The sequence below is a fragment of the Tyto alba genome, unplaced genomic scaffold (assembly GCF_018691265.1).
Source record: "Tyto alba isolate M040663 unplaced genomic scaffold, T.alba_DEE_v4.0 Super-Scaffold_6, whole genome shotgun sequence".
Taxonomy (NCBI): domain Eukaryota; kingdom Metazoa; phylum Chordata; class Aves; order Strigiformes; family Tytonidae; genus Tyto; species Tyto alba.
In genome coordinates, this window is record NW_024881327.1 from 46,028,314 (window position 1) to 46,048,118 (window position 19,805).

At 37.9% G+C, this 19,805-nt stretch overlaps 1 protein-coding gene across 3 annotated transcripts in view; it reads right to left on the reverse strand.

Moving 5' to 3' along the window:
• Positions 1-3,158: 3,158 nt before the first annotated feature.
• CFAP99 (cilia and flagella associated protein 99) overlaps positions 3,159-19,805 on the reverse strand; it is a 63,925-nt gene continuing 47,278 nt past the window's right edge. For 2 of the 3 annotated variants that reach the window (XM_042808412.1, XM_042808410.1), the window contains exons 13-16: positions 19,392-19,543; positions 14,067-14,272; positions 5,810-5,972; positions 3,159-3,501 (exon numbers count right to left, since the gene is read on the reverse strand). In XM_042808412.1, coding sequence (XP_042664346.1) covers positions 3,334-3,501; positions 5,810-5,972; positions 14,067-14,272; positions 19,392-19,543 — 689 coding nt within the window. In that variant the 3' untranslated portion in view covers positions 3,159-3,333. Of the gene's footprint in view, positions 3,502-5,809; positions 5,973-9,332; positions 9,343-14,066; positions 14,273-19,391; positions 19,544-19,805 lie in introns of those variants that run through there. The other variant, XM_042808411.1, reaches the window with a different exon arrangement.

Consider the following 19,805-nt stretch of genomic DNA (forward strand, 5'->3'; position numbering starts at 1 on the left):
TAGGTCGGCCGTGGTGGACCCTGAAAGAGGGGGTGGCTGAGGCAGGACTCTGCTTTTGCAGTGTTCTGCAGTGGTGTACCAGGCTCTGTGTGTGTGCGTGAGCTTTGGGGGTTCCCCATCTCCCATGCCAGTCTTGTGGAAATCTTTCCAAGGCACTGAGACAAGTTCATCAGAGCCATCAACCTGTGAGTTCATCAGCTGCCTGTGGCAAAATTAGTCCAGATCCTTTATTTAGCTGCCAATAAACACTTGCAGAGGTGTTTTGATGCCCTCACCTCACCATCGAAAGGCGTTTTCACCAGTTACTTTGACTCAATGCAAGGGTCATCTGGCCTTTCTTGGGTCTTGCTGCCCTGTGCCTGCTTATTTGGATGTTTGTAGGGAAACGTGTACCTTTTTCTGGGCGACTTTTTTGCCATCTCCTCCCTGGGTGAAAGGCACTTGAGATTTGTACTAGGTGCATTTTTTTTTTTTTTTTTTCTTTTAACGGTGTCTATGGTTTTGGTTTCATTTAAATAATAAAATAACTGTGCTCTCTAGGACAGGTCGATTACCTGGCCAGGCAGCCACTGAACACGGTGCTTTGCCTCATTACCAGGACTGGTTTGGAAGAGGGAGCCAAGTGTCCCCCAGCAGTGACTGTGCTACATGAGGAGCAAGCACCCTGTGTCCGCTGCCCATTGCAGCGCTGAAACCCCTGGGTTTTCCTCAGGTAATCTGGGCCTCGTTACACCTTGTTACACAGTCCTTGCATGTGAAGACTTTTGTGATGTGTCCGTTTACACTGAAATAAGAGACCTCTGGAATGTGCAGCTTTTGGCACTGAAAGGGTTTACTTAATGAGTCTGACACTAAGATCAGACAGGTGAAACCTCTGATTTTGGAAGTCTGTTTTGTTAGATGATTTAAGAGTCAGCCTTGTGCACTTACCTTCATCTTATTGGCTGTGAAGAGTGTAACAAATGTGTAAATTAATGAATCATGAATTATTCATCCACCTGTGTTTCCATGAAGGTGGATTAACCAGGTTGTGGAGGATCTGTGTCACAGACACTAGCTGAGGCAGTGGTGTGAATGCAGCTGTATTGCTTCAAAGCTTACCTGGCTCAATTGGCATTACAGCTGCTTTTGTAATATAACGCTAAGTCCTAGCAGACATTTCCCAGCTCTGCACTGGATCACCTCAGGTTTTGTTATACATGGCTGGAACAGGAATACTAGAGAAGGTGTTTTAGTGTCTGGGGGCAGAGTAGTTTTGGATAGGATCTGCTGACTCCCAACATCAAATTATCCATGTTTGTCAGGAGGAATGTGGTATTTTTAATATTATTCTGTGTATTCTGTTGCAAGATCTACCATCACTGAAAAAACAATAGGCTATATTGATACAAAAATATCTATATAGGGATATATAATATTAAAGAATATAAATTTATATACATTTATATAATATGCAATAAAAATATCAATATAGACATATCTTGATATTTTTCCCAAAAGACTCACATTCTTTTATGTTCCTCCAAACACTGATTCTGAAGATGACTTTATTAATCAGATCCTAAAGTAGCAATAGGGTTACCTGTGACTTCTGAAGCTAAAAATTCCAGAGCTGGATTATTGAGATTCCTCTATTGCTCAGGCCTTTCATTTGAGAGCAGGGAAAACGTGGAGAAGGAAATAATTATGAATCAATTTGATTGCAATTCAGTAAGAATTTTGAAAACTGGGTCCAACAGCACAGGGGAGGAAGCATGCAGCATGATATGTTTTTGCAATTTCTGTATTACCTACCTAAATACACCTTCCTATCTATTTGCTTAATGATGTTTGTTTGTTTGTTTGCTGTTGTTTTGTTGTTGTTGTTGGTGGTGGTGGTGTTCTGTTTTGTTTTGTTTTTTAATTCTCAAAATGCAAAACACATCAAAAAGTTTAAGAGGAAATATTCAGCTCTGCAATATCCCAGACCATGACTGTGAGCCCTGTTAATTGCTAGCTTCTGGAAAACCTAGGTGTTACAGTCACCACTTGTCTTTGTTGTTCTGGAATACAATGCCACAGAATACTGAACAAGTGCAAATGAAGGTAATCTCCCAGCCACCAAGGGTTTGTTGTATTACAGTACCCTACTAGACAGTGTTGTAGTTCACTCTTCTTTGTAGTTCTCCTGCTATGATCCCTTCTTTTCACTCTCCTGTGTTCCTTAACTCTTCATACAGAGCATGAACCCTACATTGCTTTCACGGACTACTGTAGCATTTACTTTGAACAAAAAATACAGCACATTTAATCAGCTTGTGGATTGTGGAAGTGATCTTCACAGCTAGATGGCAACAAAAGAATTCCATTAGACTTCCTTCAGTAAAAAGTGAGAAATGTAATGTGAGAGTGTTAAAAGCAGCTGTCTGACTCTAATGTCAGCGACAAGCTCCTTCAATTTAAATATTTGCAATAGCCATAATTAAACACTTAGTAACTGGCATCAAGTTAAAATATAAATACACTACAGTCTTACGGCTGTGCAGATTTTAATTCAGATTTATATTCTCCTTGGCTTTGTGCCTAGAATAAGTCTTGTGATTCAGAGGCTGTTTCACACAGTATATACATTGTCGTAGAGGGCAAATTATCTTCTAGGTGAGTAACAAAATTTTGGCTTTTTCTGGAACATGCTCCCTGAAGAGATCAAACAATGTTATGTTCTCCTTCTCTCCTTCTACTGTTTAAAGACTGAGGAGATTCACATCTGCGAATAGAGTGGTGGTCTGTCTGGGTCACTGAATCTAGACTCTGGCTCCTGGAAGCTATCGCATCATCTAAACCTTCTAAACAGTTTTTCATTCATCCTCTAAAACCGGTGTTGAAACTCGTGATCCTCTTACAGTTACTGTCTGGTAAGAAGACATGTTAGGAACTTGGGCTGACCATGCCTTCTGGTAAGATGCATGTGTAAACAAATGTTGCTTGGTTTTTGCTCTCATTTTTATTCTTTTGGAAGATGAGCATAGCAAACCATGGCATAGTATACAACGATAACAGAAATACAGATGTCAACATTCTTACCCAGGTATTTGTCATTTTATTGTAGGAGCTATGATAGTAAGGTTTCAGTTTCTTAAAGCTTTGATTCTAACAGAAAAAAAATGCATCATAATAGCATAAAAATAAAATTCTATTGCAAAAAAAATTAACAAGTTATTACTCTATTGTACCTGTATGACCCAAATTTTTCTAATCACACTGTAAAGGTGAAATAAAGATTAAAATTAAACCTTGTAGTAAATGGGCACACTAGGAGATTTCCAGAAGGCCTGAATTTGTTCCAAATGTATTTTATTTTACTTCAGAGTGGAATATACAAACTGTAGCTCCACTTTTTGCTGCTTCATAGGCAGCCATTTTCTGAGCTGTTTCTCGGGCCATGAAGCCATGTTGAAGGATCCTGAACTGTCTTTCCCGACTCTCTTCCAGTTCTTTCCAATGACTCCATTGCAAAGAATCCTGCAGAAAAGACACACAGATGATCAGACTGCAGATAATACAGTGGTTCTCTTTAGAGGATGCACCAAACTTCTGTTTGATAATCTGGTTGGCTGGCAACACAGTTTATTTGCTAATATGATTGGTAAACTTGTCAGCATCAAACTGGATGGGATGAATAGAAAGGTAACTCAAGTGGGATGCCCAGTTTAAGGTGAATTAAACACAGCTGCAACATTCCACAAAATGCTAAGTCAAGATAAAACTACATCTGGATGGTTTGCTCCAATGCTGCGACCTTATGTTCCTTCTTTGCTAACAGTTTATTCTTGAAGCCATAAATTAACAGTTGCAAAAATCCTATCAGACTCTAGTGGTTTGCTGATTCAAAAGCTGGGTTCACAAGGCAGCATTCCCAAAAAAAGCTCAGAAAAAAACAGAAAACTACTACTTTTTCGTCTGATTATTTGCTTAAAAATGGTAGAAAAATACATTTTTTTCATTAATGGTAATTTTCTTATAGTTAGTTGTCCAAATTGCAATATAAATTGTTTTATTAAGAATGTAATAATGATTTATAAATAAATGTTACTTTGACTTATATCAGCACAAATCCATTGGGCCCAACGGGCCATCACAAATGTAACTGAAGCCACAATCTGGAACTTCAGTACAAGGGTTTAGTGTCACATTTATCTACATATTGAGGAACCTAAAAGGTAGCAGTACAAACTGAAGACAACATAACTATTGCATTAGCATTAAGGGAGGATTTTTTCCTATAGTCACACTAACACCATTTTCAGCAATATGCAATACAACTGCAACAAAGATGCTGCTGAACATATCTGACCAGAATTGAGTCACTTCCGTGCAGTAACACTTGGATAGGGTCATGCAGAGCTGAACAGCACTGATGGAAGATACATCAAAACAGCTAAATAATTTATAGCAACATTGATTTTTTTTTCTATTGTTTTTTCTTTTTTTTTTTTTTTACAAATGTCTTAACATTTGAGCAGAACATAAACAAAACCACTGTGACATCTGAAGAGACTTAGTGTGTAATGCTAAGCTCAAGAAACAGAAGAATCTAACTTCAAAACAACTTTCAACCCCTGGCTATTTTGCTCATTCATAGGACAAAAGAGCACTCATACAGACCTACATCAGGTAGTCAGAAGTTCCAGCTGTGAATTTATAATTTCTTTTTGTTTATTTTTAAAATGTCCCATGTTTGTAATTATATGGCTGCTTTCCTTTGAAGTCTGCATTTTTTGTTTCTACTTCACTCTGGACTTCATTCAGCAAAGTGTTTAAGCATGTGTTCAAAACCTCAGTTCAGAAAGCCATCCTAATTTAGGAAATGCCTTCTTCAAATAAATCTTCAATGCTTTCTTTGCTAAAAGGGATAGACCTAGTTGTCTATATAAGCACCTACATGTTTTCCTTGCCTGAAATGGGGATTCTGAAGGCAGCAAATATTGATACTCTGAAAGATTGCTCTTCTTTGGTTTTTAAACTATACACACTTGAAAAATACAGTTTTCCTCTTCATTGAATTCAGCTTCATCTAACTTCCTCACAAAATAGGCAAAGAGTTACTATTATTTTAACAGATTGGGAGATTTAGTTCCAATTTTACATTGGGCTAGTACAGCTTTTAAGAGGTGATCCCATCATGACTGTTCACTGCAGTGTTCCATACGCTGTGGTACACGTACTATTATTGGTATATGAACCGCTTCTAAATGTTAGGCATGCATGAGGCAATGGCAGAGGTGGCAGCAGCAGGAGCAGCAGTTCCTCACTGCTTTCTTTAGACCCTTGCCAAGGAAACGCAACCAGTGTGAACTAGCATAAAGCCTACAGGCCTACTGGTGCTTCCATCCGATGTTGTGGGACCAGGCTGAGGAAAGGCAAGGTAAAAGCCATGGAAATGATAAACTTTAACATGCCTTGGGTGAGAGTGGGGGGGGAGCATCCCAGTTTGGTGTAATGGGATGGGGGTGATGATAGGAAGCTGAGAAAGACAGGAGTTAGAGACAGGGGATAAGATGCTGTTTTGATTGAATGAGAGTATGTCCTAATAAGAGTGTGAAGCTGGGTGTTGTACGGATGAGCTGTGCTCTGTAGTAGCGGAATATGTGACAAGAAGGTGAGGTCAAGGCCATGGTTTGGAGAAATCGTGCCTGTGCAGGAAGCAGGCTATTGCCAGTCATGTATGGCACCATCTGCCTCTGCCCCCCTTGCCAGGGCTGGCAGTTGAGCAAAGGTCTGTGAATATCAGATCTATTGCAGAGCTTTTCTCCTTATGTAACTCCCAGACCTTCCTTGATGTGGTGCTGGTTTTCTGGGGCGTAATCTTTAAGAGTCCTGCTTGGTTTTTACGCTCCATTTTTTTTTCTTCAATCTTTTTCTCCAGGTTTAAAATGCGTTCATCTTTCATAGGCCTTTCACCAGACTGGGCCTTTTTTTTTTTTTCTTCTTGCCTGCAAAATCAAAATGAGCAATGAGAAGGTAAAATAAGATCAACCCACAGAATAAATCCATCTGAGCATATATTACCTTGATAATAATGAATTTGCCCTTGCTTCTGGGAACCAGCCATACTCAAAACAGGTTTAAATAATATAGCTTGAATGTGGTATTCACAACTTGCTTCTTGTCATTTACAGAACAGCATTACTAAACAGTATGGAATAATTTCTTCCCACGGGATGCCAATATCTGAAGTATTTCAGCCTGACATGACATTCTTTAGAAAAAGCATCTGCAACACCTGTGATTTTACTGCAGCTTTTTGCTTGTGAGTACTATGGAGTATTCCTTATATGATTATCAGTATTCATCTGGATTGCTATATTCCTTGGCAAATGAAAGATACTATTTTCTGTGTAATCTTAATGCCCAGATTCAGAATCTATAGGATGGTGATGTATTAATTAAGGTTAGTTTTCTAGGTGAGCATAAATTGATAGCACCATGTGCAGCATAAAAGTAAGGCATAAGAGAGAAGTTATCAGACAGTCTTCCTTTTTTTTTCCTTCTATTGTAGCTACTTTTCTGTCCTCTGGAGTTTACATTTTATCTGGTTTTGCTTACTTTCACCCAACTGGCACAATTTACTCACAACTTCATGTAGGTTATGATACATTACACAGTGATTCACATAATGTCCAACTTTCTCTTTTATTCAGCACTGCCCTTGAATTTGGCTCGGTATGATCAAGCTGTAATATTATTATTATCACATAAGCAGCTGTGATTTTCTGGCCAAATTCAGAGCTCAAGTGTCAGATCTACCAAAGAGTACACATAATTAAATAATGTATAACCAGGTTAGATTTGATGCCTTCTTTCAGCCAGCAAGGATAGTGTTACAAAAGGTTCCTTTATATTGTGGTGGTACAACATTACAATTGCTTCTACTGGAAACCAGATTAAGATGCCAAATGACCAAGAATGGAGTGCGCTGAGTTTAGCCAATACTTCAACTGTTATTCTGTCAGTGGCTGGACTAATTTCACAGGCAGGTTCCCCCTTGGAAATGTTTTACAACAGAACTCTTCCTTTATCTCTTGAGTCTTATACCACAGTGTTTGTAGTATAAGGCACGCTCTTCTCAATGAGCTGGAGGAAAGGGAAGAAGGAAGAAGTTCCTTCTGATGTTAAACCCACCATTTTGCCTTAAAGGGTGTCTGTATCAAGGTTCCAGGAATCCAAACACTTCTTTAATCTTGGGAGAGATGGCTTTTGTCTGCTTTGTTAGTTTCATCTTTGCTAATAGTAAACTCTTTGTAACAGCAGGTATTCTTCAGAGCAGCCATTCCAGAACTAGAGTTCCCAAAATGCTCAGGAACTGAATGAAGGGGAGATTTCATCTGTGTTACATTCTGAAATGTGACTGTGAACTCCATATAAGGGGAGTCTTATAAAAGCCAGTTTACTGTGGCTTCTCATTTCCAGTTGCTTTCCCAACACTTCCTGACCCTCTCTGCTGTTTGTGTCATGCTATCTGGTTAGGGTAACACATCCATATCATCCTTAATACTGTGATATACTCTGCTACACTGAGATTAATTTTTAAGACTATTCTGTAAATCTAAAAATTATGTAATGTACTATCACTTAATCTAACTGAGAACATGGATTATTTCTATTTGCATTGTAACAAGGCATTGCATTCCAAGGGATATAGGAGAATATAACAATAAGGTTTTATGTAAATACTTGATGATTAAATATTGTCAGTGGGAATAAGCAACAAACCCTTTCCTCACATGCAAATCCAGATTCTTGTAAATAAAATTATAGAAAATAGAGCAAGAGGTTTAACATCATGAAGCAGCAGCAGCTGCTTCTAAATTAACACTGAATAGTTGCTTATCCTCAGAGTAATATTCAGTCTTCTTCTCCGTGAAGTCACATGCCAGTCATCTACACTATTCCAAAAACTGCTAATCCCATAGATTTTCAGACACCACACCACATCATAACAGAAACTCAAATTGGGGAATGAATGAAAAAATAAATTGTAAAAGTCTGTTTTTCTGTGATGGTCCATTGAGAACTTTCAGGACTCAAGAGAGAAAAAGCTTATAGGATCTCTGTCACCTCATATGACCTATTTTCTAAGGAAGAAAGGTAACAGCTGGTCAGAATGGCGTACTGCATAGTTAGCAAAATGCTCTCCAGATTCAATAGAAAATTATGTGATAATTTGTGAAAAAAATATGCAGAAACCATTTTAAGTTTATTTACCAGATACTGGTATTGAATGAGTGCCTTGAATGAAAAACAGTCTTTAAGAATTACACTAGTTCCTAAAACGTAATGTCAAATCTTTGGTCCAAAAGATAATTTGTTAATTTTTTTTTTCTTTTAGTCTCAGACAAGAGTCTTCCATCCCTTTGTGAGTCTGCCATAATTAAAAAAATATTTCTCTACCAACGACTTTGAAAAAATTTGTATATACTTGTAATATTTTTTAATTTGGTATTTATCTGACATGTTTTAACAAACTCTAGTTTTTGCTTAGTGACCTTGTCAGAAAGTATCTTTTAGTGTTAATCTACCACTGATTTCATTCTCTATTCACTTTCCATGTGAGCTATATGTACAGTCAACAGCAGAAAGATTTTGGATCACTACGATGAAGTACGGAACAATTCCATCGGTGATGGATAAAATATAAGTGTCTTTCTATTTAAAATAATATTCCAGGCATCATAAACTGCAGTTGACATCTCATATTTTTTATCTCAAGGATTTCCTTTGTAAATATAATGAATTTTTAAAATATATAAGTATTTTTTTACTTCACATTTTACAAACTTGTCATGGAGTTTGGCACTCCAGTATCTTTTTACTTACATATCCCTTGTAATTATTTAACTATCTGCCCTGCAATTTTAGCATCTGATCGAATGGACTCTAGGTCCAGTAAGTCATCCAGACTGTAACTGAAGAGGCAGCAATTCAGCATTAAAGGTTTTCCTGCAGGAAATGAGAACACTTTAAATAGTTGGATTAGGTCTTCTCATCTGTGTTAAAAAATGTGGAATTTGAAGATTTGCACAGAGGATTCTTCCTGAAAACTACATTTTGCTCTTCATTTACATTTTCAAACTCCAGCTGTACATCAAAAATATAAGGAGATAGAAGTATGGCAGCTCCTAAGTGACTGGATACTTGTAGGACAAAAATGTCTACTTGACCATTCTAGGCACCAAAATATCAATTTATTCAGCTAGAACTGTATTTATAAGATCACCTTACAAAATGGAGTCTTGTGCAATAAACACAAATATATTTTTAAAAGCAGAAGATTGCCTTATAGTGCAATAAACTTTTTTTTTTCTTCTCATGCTCTTAGTCTCAGTGACTAGTGCTGTCTGTACTTCACAGTACCTTGCCTTTTTTCTGTCCTGCACTATATAATTCTTAGTTATTGCAGTGAGGAAAATGAACATATCTAACCGTTAACAGTTCACTGTTAAGGGAGTCATTATTTTGACATTTAAGAACACTACACTATTAGATTGATTACATTTTGTACTAATGTGAGGGATTTAAGCACTCAAAATCTGACTCCTTTCTGAAACAATTAACTTATTAAGCACCTAAGTTTAGGTGGGGAAGTGACTGTTATTCATAATAGTGCTTTCTTTGTTTGGAATAAAGATTATGAAGCTGTATAATCAAAGTTCATTCACAGAGTTGTAGAATGGTTGAGGTTGTCAGAGGCCTCTGGAGGTCATCCTGTCCACCCCCACCTGCTCAAACAGGGCCAGCTAGAGCCACTTGCCCAGAACTGTGTCCAGATGGCTTTTGAATATCTCCAAGGATGGAGACTCCACAACCTTTCTGGGTAACCTGTGCCAATGCTCAGTCACCATCACAGTAAAAAAGTATTTACTGATGCTCAGAGGGAACCTCCTGTGTTTCCTCTTTTGCCTCTGATCCTCTCATTGGTCACCACTGAGAAGAGCCTGGCTCTGTCTTCTTTATAGCCTCTCTTCATATATTTATATTTCTGATCCATCATTGCTGACAAATATCTTCCTTCTGTTTCAATGCTAGTGAAGATCTTGTTACCAGCAGTAGGGACTGAGAAACTAAATCTTACTTCTTTATTGCAAGCACATACAGAACTCTAAGTATTTATGAAATTTATCAAATTAATGAAATCACAAATATTATGACGTACTAAACAAAAGTCCCTTATATTGCTAATTATTCAGATTTTTTCATTATACTAGGCTGTTTCAGAAGATCTGAAGCAACAGCCACACATAGGGATAGCATGGCACATGTTCCCCTGTTACATCTTTCCACTTCCATGTGCTTGTCTGCTCCTTCTTTCAGTTGTGTGCTGCATCACAAGGTTGTGCTGCCAGGGCGTCTTACAGGTTTTGGTGGATGGGGCTCCATTCTCCCCTCCTCACCCACAAGGCCTTTGACCTAGACCTGGACACTCCAGGTAACACCTGCTTTAAGGAGCTTGTTCCACTTGGAAAGGACTGTCACAGTCATTCATCTATAACCCTCCCTTCTGCTTGTTTTCTTCCTCCTCATAACCAGCCTTCCCCCTTGTCCTTGTCCTCCTGCTGTGGCTGCCCTCACACTGTTTCTATACCTACCCCCCAGTTCAGGCCAAGAGAGAGGTGTTACACTGGTGTGTGGTCAGGGCCCCTTGTCAAGGAGGGGGTTTGTGCACTTCAAGTAGCAGAAGGAAGTGCTTTGCCACCTTGGCAAACACACCATCATTTGTAATGCAGTGCTGAGACTCCAGCGTACTACACAATTACCGCAGTGTGAGATGGGGATGTGGTAAACTTTTGTGTTGGTGGGAATCTGTGCATCTTCCTCATGTGTGAGGAAGTCAAAGAGGAACTGTCATGTCACTTGAAAATGAGCAGGAAAACAAACAAGGCCAGAACGTGAGCAGGAACAGAAATGTGGCTGGCTTCCATCTGCCTTACATATATGCTAGTGGCTGGTGGGGGGCATGGATGTGCTACTGTCATCTATGTGGGACAAACAAAAGGATAGTGTGGTGTTGACTGGACAGGCTTACAGAGGAGCCAGGAGTTGAGTATGTGAAGTTTTGTGAGATAACTTTCCTCTGGACAGCTTTAAACCGTGTGAATGGGGAGAGCATGCAGTCCCAAGACCACACTAAATCCGACCCAAAATAAAACTCCCCAAACCACAGATAATGTGGATGGAAGGAGCCTCAGCAAGAACTGGTTTGATCTGTTGCTTGGTTCTTAGTGCATTAAATTACTCTACAGTAATAGATGTAGCCTCACTGGAATGAAAGGGAATTGTACCTGAAAGTATACAGGCACATAACTTTAGTACCTTAACATGTATTCAAACATTCATAAATCTTTTGGTGCTCATGTTTGGAAGCTGCGAACTCATATGTTTGTCCACTTCATATGCCGGTGCTGATTTTCAAACTGTGTGAAATTCTAGCAAACAAAGGGACGTCCTGAATATATACTGAATTGATTCTTAAGTGTTCTGCAAGCACTCACAAAGCCACTGCTGTGATGGATATCATGGCTTGAAGCCTATTAAAGGCTGATGTCTCTGTAATTTTTCATGTTCCGTTTTCTATTTTTTTTAATATAGCTCATTATATGCTTGCTCAATGCACTGCTTTTGTGCTGATGTATGTCTGTTTGTAAATGATATTGAAAGGAACCTGCTTGGTAGGGACCTAATTAAACTCCAGCTGACACTAACCAAAGCACATCTGTTTAGCAAAGCTTAGCCACCATACTTTAGCTGATTAGCAGTAGCCTTCAACATAATACAATTAAAGATATAACATGTAATTTTACATTGATGCATAAGACTATCTTATGAGGACCATTGGTAAGATTTGTTATTCTATCCCTATAATTATGAATTAATCTGTAAACATAAAAATTTGCCTTTTAGATCTCCTGTGCAACATACCATTAATACAACCCAAGCAATTAATCACTCACACTGACTTAATAGATACTTCAGGATTCAAGATCTGTAAATCGGGTTTAACACACAAAACCTATAGTTTGTTTAGAGAGAAATAAAAGCTGCAGCAAAGTGTCTAGCATCTGTAAATAGGCTAGCATGCCGTATTGCTGTATTAACAGAAATCATGCTAGATTTGGATTCTAGGTGGAAATGCATGAAATACATTCCCAAAGAACAACACTTTTGGTATACTTTGATGATGCCTCTTTATAGTAGAAGCTTCCAAGTTATGTACATAGATTGCCTGGGAGCCATGAAGGGAAATGTCTTACAACATCTATAATGAAGCTTTGTATTTTCTTTTTTTTTTTGGAGAGCAAACAGGGCTCTATTAAAATTACTATATTACTTATCATTAGTCTGACTAGAAGCTTGCAAATTAAGTGCTTAATTTCATTTGTATTCTACCATCTTTGGCATGCTGGTCTCTTCTAAAAAACATTTCAAATGTCAGGACAAGAAGTGAATCAAAGTTAGCTTTTCATTCAAGCACAGCTTATTTCAGGATCAGAACAGTTTTAGATCTGAATTAAGCCAAAGAGTGTACTTTAAAGGAACCCAGCACTATACAAAATTCACAGACTGCAAATCTACCATAACAAGTGATTAAGTAGTTACTAGTGAAACAGGTTTTATGTACTATACAAGTTCTTAACGTCTAGTTGGCATCTCTAGTGAAAAGCAGTGGCTCGAGTTGCTCCCACAGGCTTTCACAACAGTGAATGTTTAGTGATGAGAGTATTTCCAACTCCATTTCAGGTTCTTTAGTCTTAAAATCTTTTCTCAATATATGCCATAGGAGAGCAGGACACTGATCTATGCAGTCAATCCACTGCAGCTGCAGTTATTGATTCATTAAATTAATTAAATTACCTTCTTAAGTACTAACATAGTAAAACCCCAGTCTTTGGAGATTAACTATCAGCAGCAAACCAATTTAGAGCTGGAACTAGTGAAACCTAGTTAAATGAATATATCAGTGCTGCCTTCTGTAATTGAGATTTAGAACTGGATGATAAATCAATAACATGAATTGAACTCTAAGAAGCCACCTTCAGTATCTCAACAATAAACATGAATCTAAGACATGCACAAAGACATGTGTTTTTAGCCTGATAGAATATATCTTCGGAATGTCAGCCTGAATGTCTGTTTGCAAAATAAATATAGTAAGACAAGGTCTAACCTCTCAAGCCCACAAAAGGGAAAAAGTGAAAGACAACTTTCAAGAAAACAATGGCAAATAGTCAAGATGCTGTAAAAATGGCATAAGATCAAGAGGTGTGCCATATTTTATACTTTTACAGAGGCTTTCTTCCTGTTCAGTTTTATTTGTAAAAGCTTTAACTTGGATTTTAAACTCTTTGTGGAAGGGACTTGTCTTCTGCATATGTGAAGCATCTATGATGGTTATGGATCCTTTATGACAATGAATAATAAATATGATAATGAATAATAAATATGAATAATGAATACATAATTTGATCAGAGCCTGTAAGCAAAGAATTTTATCTTTGATCTACTGCTATAATATATTTAATTTATAACTTATTATTGTTATCAGAAAAATCTCCTTCCTAAAATATTTTTAACTTCTAGAATAAGGCCTGCCTTTTCACATAACAAATTAAGTTCAAGGAAGAAAACTATAGCCTTAATGTATTGGTTTAGATGAAAATGAGAAACCACTTTAAGTGATGAGCTAGAATGATTCTAATAATATCAAATTAGTTCTGATTAGCTGAAAAGGAACAGAAGTCAGAGCTTCTTTCTCAATATATAATACTGGCATTGAATCCCGAGGCAATACTGTCAACACTAGCTTACACAGTGTCTTCAACCATAAATGATGAAAAAGGTTCGTTAAATCTGATGCAAATGATTTTCAAGAATGAAAAGGAAATCCTGGCCCAAGTGTAATCCTTAACAAAAGTCACACTGATTTATAAAAGGGCAGTATTTTGCTCTCTACTTGTTTTTCTCCTCAAGGGGCTAGCAAAATATTAACAAAGTTGCAATGTCTTAAATGTCATATGCTGTTTTATACTGACTTTAAAGCAGCTGCTCGCCCAAGTTCTGCTCTGAACAGGGAAATCTGGTCCAGTTTGTCTAGAAGAAGTTGTTCCTTAGCTTGTTTTTCATGAATTATCTGGTCTCTCTTCTCTTCCTCTGCTGCCTTCTGTGCTTCTCTGAGTAAAGCGAGGCGTTCACGTAGTTCCACTATTGACATTTCACAAATTAAACCATGGCCACCAGTCTAAAGAACATGAAATACAGGTTTAAATAACACTGTAAATACCAAGGGGAGAGTCAATGAGTAAAACCAGAATATTTTGATTGTGTTCCAAATCATGCTGAATATATTTTGACTTCAAGAAATATAGGGATGCCCTAACCTGTTATTTACAAGCTGGTTTTAAGGTGTAGAGATTATCTTTCATATGTGTAAAAACACAAAGCTCTTAAAACAATTAATGAAAAAATACTAAAATATGCAGTATTCATAAATACAACATATTTGCTGCCCAAAAAAGTCTACTTGATTTAATTTCAATTAGACTTTTGAAGTTCTGAACCGTGTAAAACTGCATTTTTGTTTCAGTTTGTAAAACCAGGATGTACTTTACACTAAAAAATATTTATTTACTTATTTCCAAAATATGGATTTGATCTATGATGGCATCTAATATTTTTATCTGAAAGGACTAGGACTAATGCTTTGCCCCAGGAAATTCAGATCTTAATGCCCAAAGTTAAAATATTCAAACCTGAATGTTTAATGAAGGCTTTTTAATATCCACTTCTCAATGAGAGTGATAATGAGCCTGATTCCAAGATGTAATAGGAGACTTCTGCACTTTAGTTTGCATACGAAGACAGATAATTTCTGAATGGATTTGTGAACACTTGAAATTTTTGACCCTTGCTCTTAATGTATTCTCCCTTTCTGTATGTCTACATGTATATACATCTGCATATATGGCAAACTTGCATAAACCCCCACAAATACTAAGCCTCTGTGTAGCTTCCTCTGCAAAATTTAATCTATTTCACTCCAACGAACATTCTTTTGTTTATCTTAACATAGTTTTGGTCCACATCTTTGGTGCATATCTTGTACCATAGCAAGCTACAATGGAATATATGGGCGCATGAAGTCAAGATGACTCTTGCTGTAAAGTTGTATAACATTAAGAGTGAAACACTGGTTAGAATTTAATCACAAAGACCTTGGTCTACTTAATTCTATAGAACTAGTGACAGAAAATTAATGACAAAGTTTGGAAGGGATGAATCGGGAATGTGTAGAGTCCAAAAAAACAAGCACTCCGCCAAATTGTATTTCTTGGACTGAAATTAAGTGGTAATGCTAAGTGTATGTAAGTAAACCTCATTATTATCCTTTTAATGGAGAGAAATTATTCAGTTATAAAGCCTTCATTTTTTCAAGCAATCCTTTTTATCAGGAAGAAAAAAGCCCTTATATTGAATACTGGGCGGGTTGTTGACAGAATAGTAGTTGCCTTTCTGCTTTTGAGCTTTTCACAAAACAGCATGTGAAGGGGAAGGGGGAAAAAAAAAAAAAAAAAAAAAAAACACAAGAAAAGAGAAGGATGATCTGTCATAGATGATAGATGCCCAGATTGTCAGTTTGGCTGCAAGAGTTGACCTGGGTACAGTCCCTCTTCTATGGTCTGGGATGTCATCTAAGCAGTCTAGTCAAGTACTTGTCCTCCAGTGATCATTCTCTGGCTGTTCAGAGCAATGGGTCCATGAAACAGAGGGAAAACCAAGAGAGATGAAGAAAACAGTAAGGTGGGGCAGAAGGGGCAGTGTCAATAAAACCACAGATCAGAGTATGACAAATAACCAGGCTTGGCTCTCTGCTGCTATAACATTGGTTCTTAAGAGGGATTATTACTGAGTTAGTCTGGAGAACCTAATGATATATCCATGTCAGTGAAGAAGAACATGTCTTGGGTGGCCATCCATGGGGACTCCTCCAAGGTTTCCAAGAGTCCCTCCTGCAGTTTTGGTCCCCATAGCTTCTCTTTATAAAGCTCCAAAAGTTGACTCAGTAAGAAGAGACCATCACTGTTTATTCACCTGAAGTCCTACTTTTCAATTTTGGCTCAGTGGTTTCTGCTTCCGTGCCCCTCGTGTACCAAAGATGACCTAAACAGTGGTCACCAGTAGCATCAGTAGAAGACTGATAAAAGAGTTAAATATTAAGCAGTCTTTATTTTTGCATCTCATTGAAAAATACGTACTACCATAGGTTACTGGAACAGTAAATGATCATTTATCTCCTTCTCAGATTGCAGTTTAGAGTGAATTGGCATATAGGAAGTGCTATAATACCTGGCTTCTAATTTAAACTAGTCGATGACCATCAAGTTGTATTCACAGGAAGTGAAAGGAAAATATTTTGCAACAGCAAATATGTATCAGTGGTAGCATGGCAAGCAGACACCAAAAAGCTCTAGGAAAGAGAATTTCCTAGAAGCATGGAACGATAGAGGCTGAATATTTTGAGTGTCTGCATTTCAAAAATACTCAGTGAAGACAGTGAAGTGGTTCCTAAAATATAAAAAGTCCTATACTCATGCAGTAGATAATGCCGGTGTTCAAGCAACTTAAGTGCCATCAAGGGAAGAACTGGTACTTTAAAAATTATGAGAATGAATGAGAATTTTATGGACACGTACTTAATTTCACTAAGCCTGAAAAAGCCTTTCATATAAGGAAAAAAACAGGGCAAGCTATCACCAAAAGTGTGCTAACAGAGTGTTACTGTAATAGTGAGTATAAGGGAACTGTGAAGTTGAGATACAGAATCATGGAATGATTTGGGTTGGAAGGGATCTTTAAAGATCTCGTTCCCACCCCCCTGCCATGGGCAGGACACCTTCCTCCAGACCAGGTTGCTCAAAGCCCCGTCCAACCTGGCCTTGAACACTAACAGGGAGGGGGCAGCCACAGCTGCTCTGAGCAACCTGTGCCAGTGGCCCATCACCCTCATTGTAAAAAAATTCTTCCTTGTATACAACCTAAATCTACTCTCTTTCAGTTTAAAATCATTGTCCCTTGTCCTGTCACTACAAGTCTTGGCTAAACATCTTTCTTATAAGCTGTTTATACACTGGAAGTCTGCTGTAAGGTCTCCCCAGAGCCTTCTCTTCTCCAGGCTGAACAACCACAACTCTCCAGCCTTTCTTCATAGGAAAGGTGTTCCAGCCCTGTGTTCACTTTTGTGGCCCTCCTCTAGACCCACTCTAACAGATTCATGTTTTTCTTGTGCTGGGGACCCCAGATCTGGATGCAGTACTCCAGGTGGGGTCTCACAAGAGCAGTGTAGAGGAGGAGTATCACCTCCCTCGACCTGCTGGTCATGCTTCTTTTGATGCGGCCCAGGATACAATCGCCTTTCAGGGCTGCAAGTGTGGATTGCCAGCTCATATAGAATTTTTCATCTACCAATGTCCTCAAGTCCTTCTCTGGAGAGCTACTCTCAATCAATTCATCCCCTGGGCTGTATTGATATTGGGGATTGCTCCAACCCAGGTGCAGGACCTTTCACTTGGCCTTACTGAACTTCATGAGGTTCACATGGGCCCACTCCTCAAGCCTGTCAAGGTCCCTTTCCTTAGGTGTATCAACTGCACTACCACAGGTGGGAAAATGTATTTAAAGCCATATTCTGTACTTAGAAACAAGCAGTATTTCAGTGGAAGCTCTGTGTGAGGAGTTGACAGCCACTGTAAGTGACAATTAAGTGAACTGGGTTCAAAAATAAGGAAGTACTGACATTCTAGTCACCTTCATTTTCCTGAATGAGCACCTGCACCATTTTACAGTTGTGATTGAAAAAGTAATGACATTTTGACATCCAACTATATCATACCACTGTGTCTTTGCAGCCTACATCTTGTAACTGAATCATCTGGGTAACAAATGCGCAGTGTGACCATGCTCTGGGGGCTCTGTTCAGGGTTGACACAATGTGCAACTAGATTGGAGTATTTTTTGGCATTTCTGTGCACACAGTTTAAAGTACCTGTGGTGTACAATAATTCTTTGTACTCTTCAAGGTTTTTTTCCTGTTTTTCCCATTGTGGTTCAGTAATATTTCTCCAGAAATAGGTGGAGTGAGTCTGGGTTTGAAAAAAGAGAATTGCCGCCTTTGGCTGGAAAAGCAGTGGAGAAATGATGACAGCAGCCATAAAGGCAACCAAAGAGAGTAAAGGAGGATGGGATATCTGAGGAGCTGATTTTATTCTTGTTCACTTATTTCACACTTCAACATTAAATGTTTTCTAAAATCTGAAAAATGAGGGGATTTATCTGGTGGCTGCAAAGATAGTAGATAGCTTTGAAACCAGTTAATGGCTCACTTCTATTCAGAGGTGTGGGAGATAAAACCAAAGCATCATATTGACTATTCCAACAGCCCTATGGACGGAAGACTTGTTCCTTCTATATGCTTTCTGCAGACTAGCCATGGATGTTTTTTAATTGGTGATCTTCATTTGAATACTTATGAAAGAAAGGAAGGAAAAACTCAAAAGGGTTTTATTTAAAATTGCTAGTGTCATTTTATATTATTCTTTGCTATCCTTTCAGTGTGGATAAGGAAAATGGAAGAGTACTTTCAGCTAATCTGCTTCTGATTTAGTGGTAAAATAACATATTTCCAGATGCTGCCTAAATTGGGAAATTCTCCAAAAGTGGGTGTTGCAAAGCTTAATCTCAGGCATATCAGTTGTTGTGTATCAACAGTAAGTCCAAGAAGTTTGGGATACTTTTAGTGTAGATTTAACCATGCACACGCAAGTGATATGCAAAGTACATGTATAACAGCTCAGCAGGTTTTGGGTTCTCTTGACAATCTCTTTCATATATGTGTATGTTGATGGTTTTGAAATCAAGGGAAATTAATTTTGCTAATTACCATGGCAATCACCACTGCAAGATGAACAACTGTACATGGGTCCAAACTTTATGTTCATTCAGTTCTTACCCAGGACTGACAAATCTGTGAATTTGTGAAGATGAATAGAACATGTTGTAATCACTTGCCATTCTCTTTTTGAAAGATATTGGGAAACTCAGATCCTATTGGCAAAATTCAAAGAAAGTTCAAGGGGACTAAGATTTCACTTACCATCAGAATATTCTTCTGGTAAAATTTTCATTTTATAGACTTTGTGAAATTTGCAGTTCAGATTTAACCTTTGTGTGATGAGGTCTCTTTGTACTTAATGCTTTGCATCCAGACTGTGATATGCCTGCATGCAGTACACAATTACTCTGAATGTGTGAAACATATACAGTATACCTTTATGGAAAACCAGTAGTTTTGCTTTTGAGCTTACCTCTGTTAAATCAACAAACTTGTGTCTGATGCTTGGTAAAGACTCAATAGCTCGTATTTGTTGAATTAGTTCATATCTTTTCCTAAGCTTTTCCTCCTCTTCTTCTAAAACTTGCCGAAGAAGCTCTCGATTTTCTTTACAAACTTCCTGAACTGAAAGATAAGAACTAATCTCTGTTAGCTGGTTGCATATTTTAACAAGTAGTCCATCTGGAGGAAAATTCATATGCACTCGTGAATAACAATAATAATACTGATCTAAAGGTACTTGAGGGAACAGTCTGTCATTGGTGGGAGGAATGATTAGAGAAACAAATGAGTACTTCCCACCTCCAGTATCTATCATTCTATTCAGCACATAAACATACTGTATACATACATAAAGTAGACATTGTGAATTACTGCTTTGTAATTT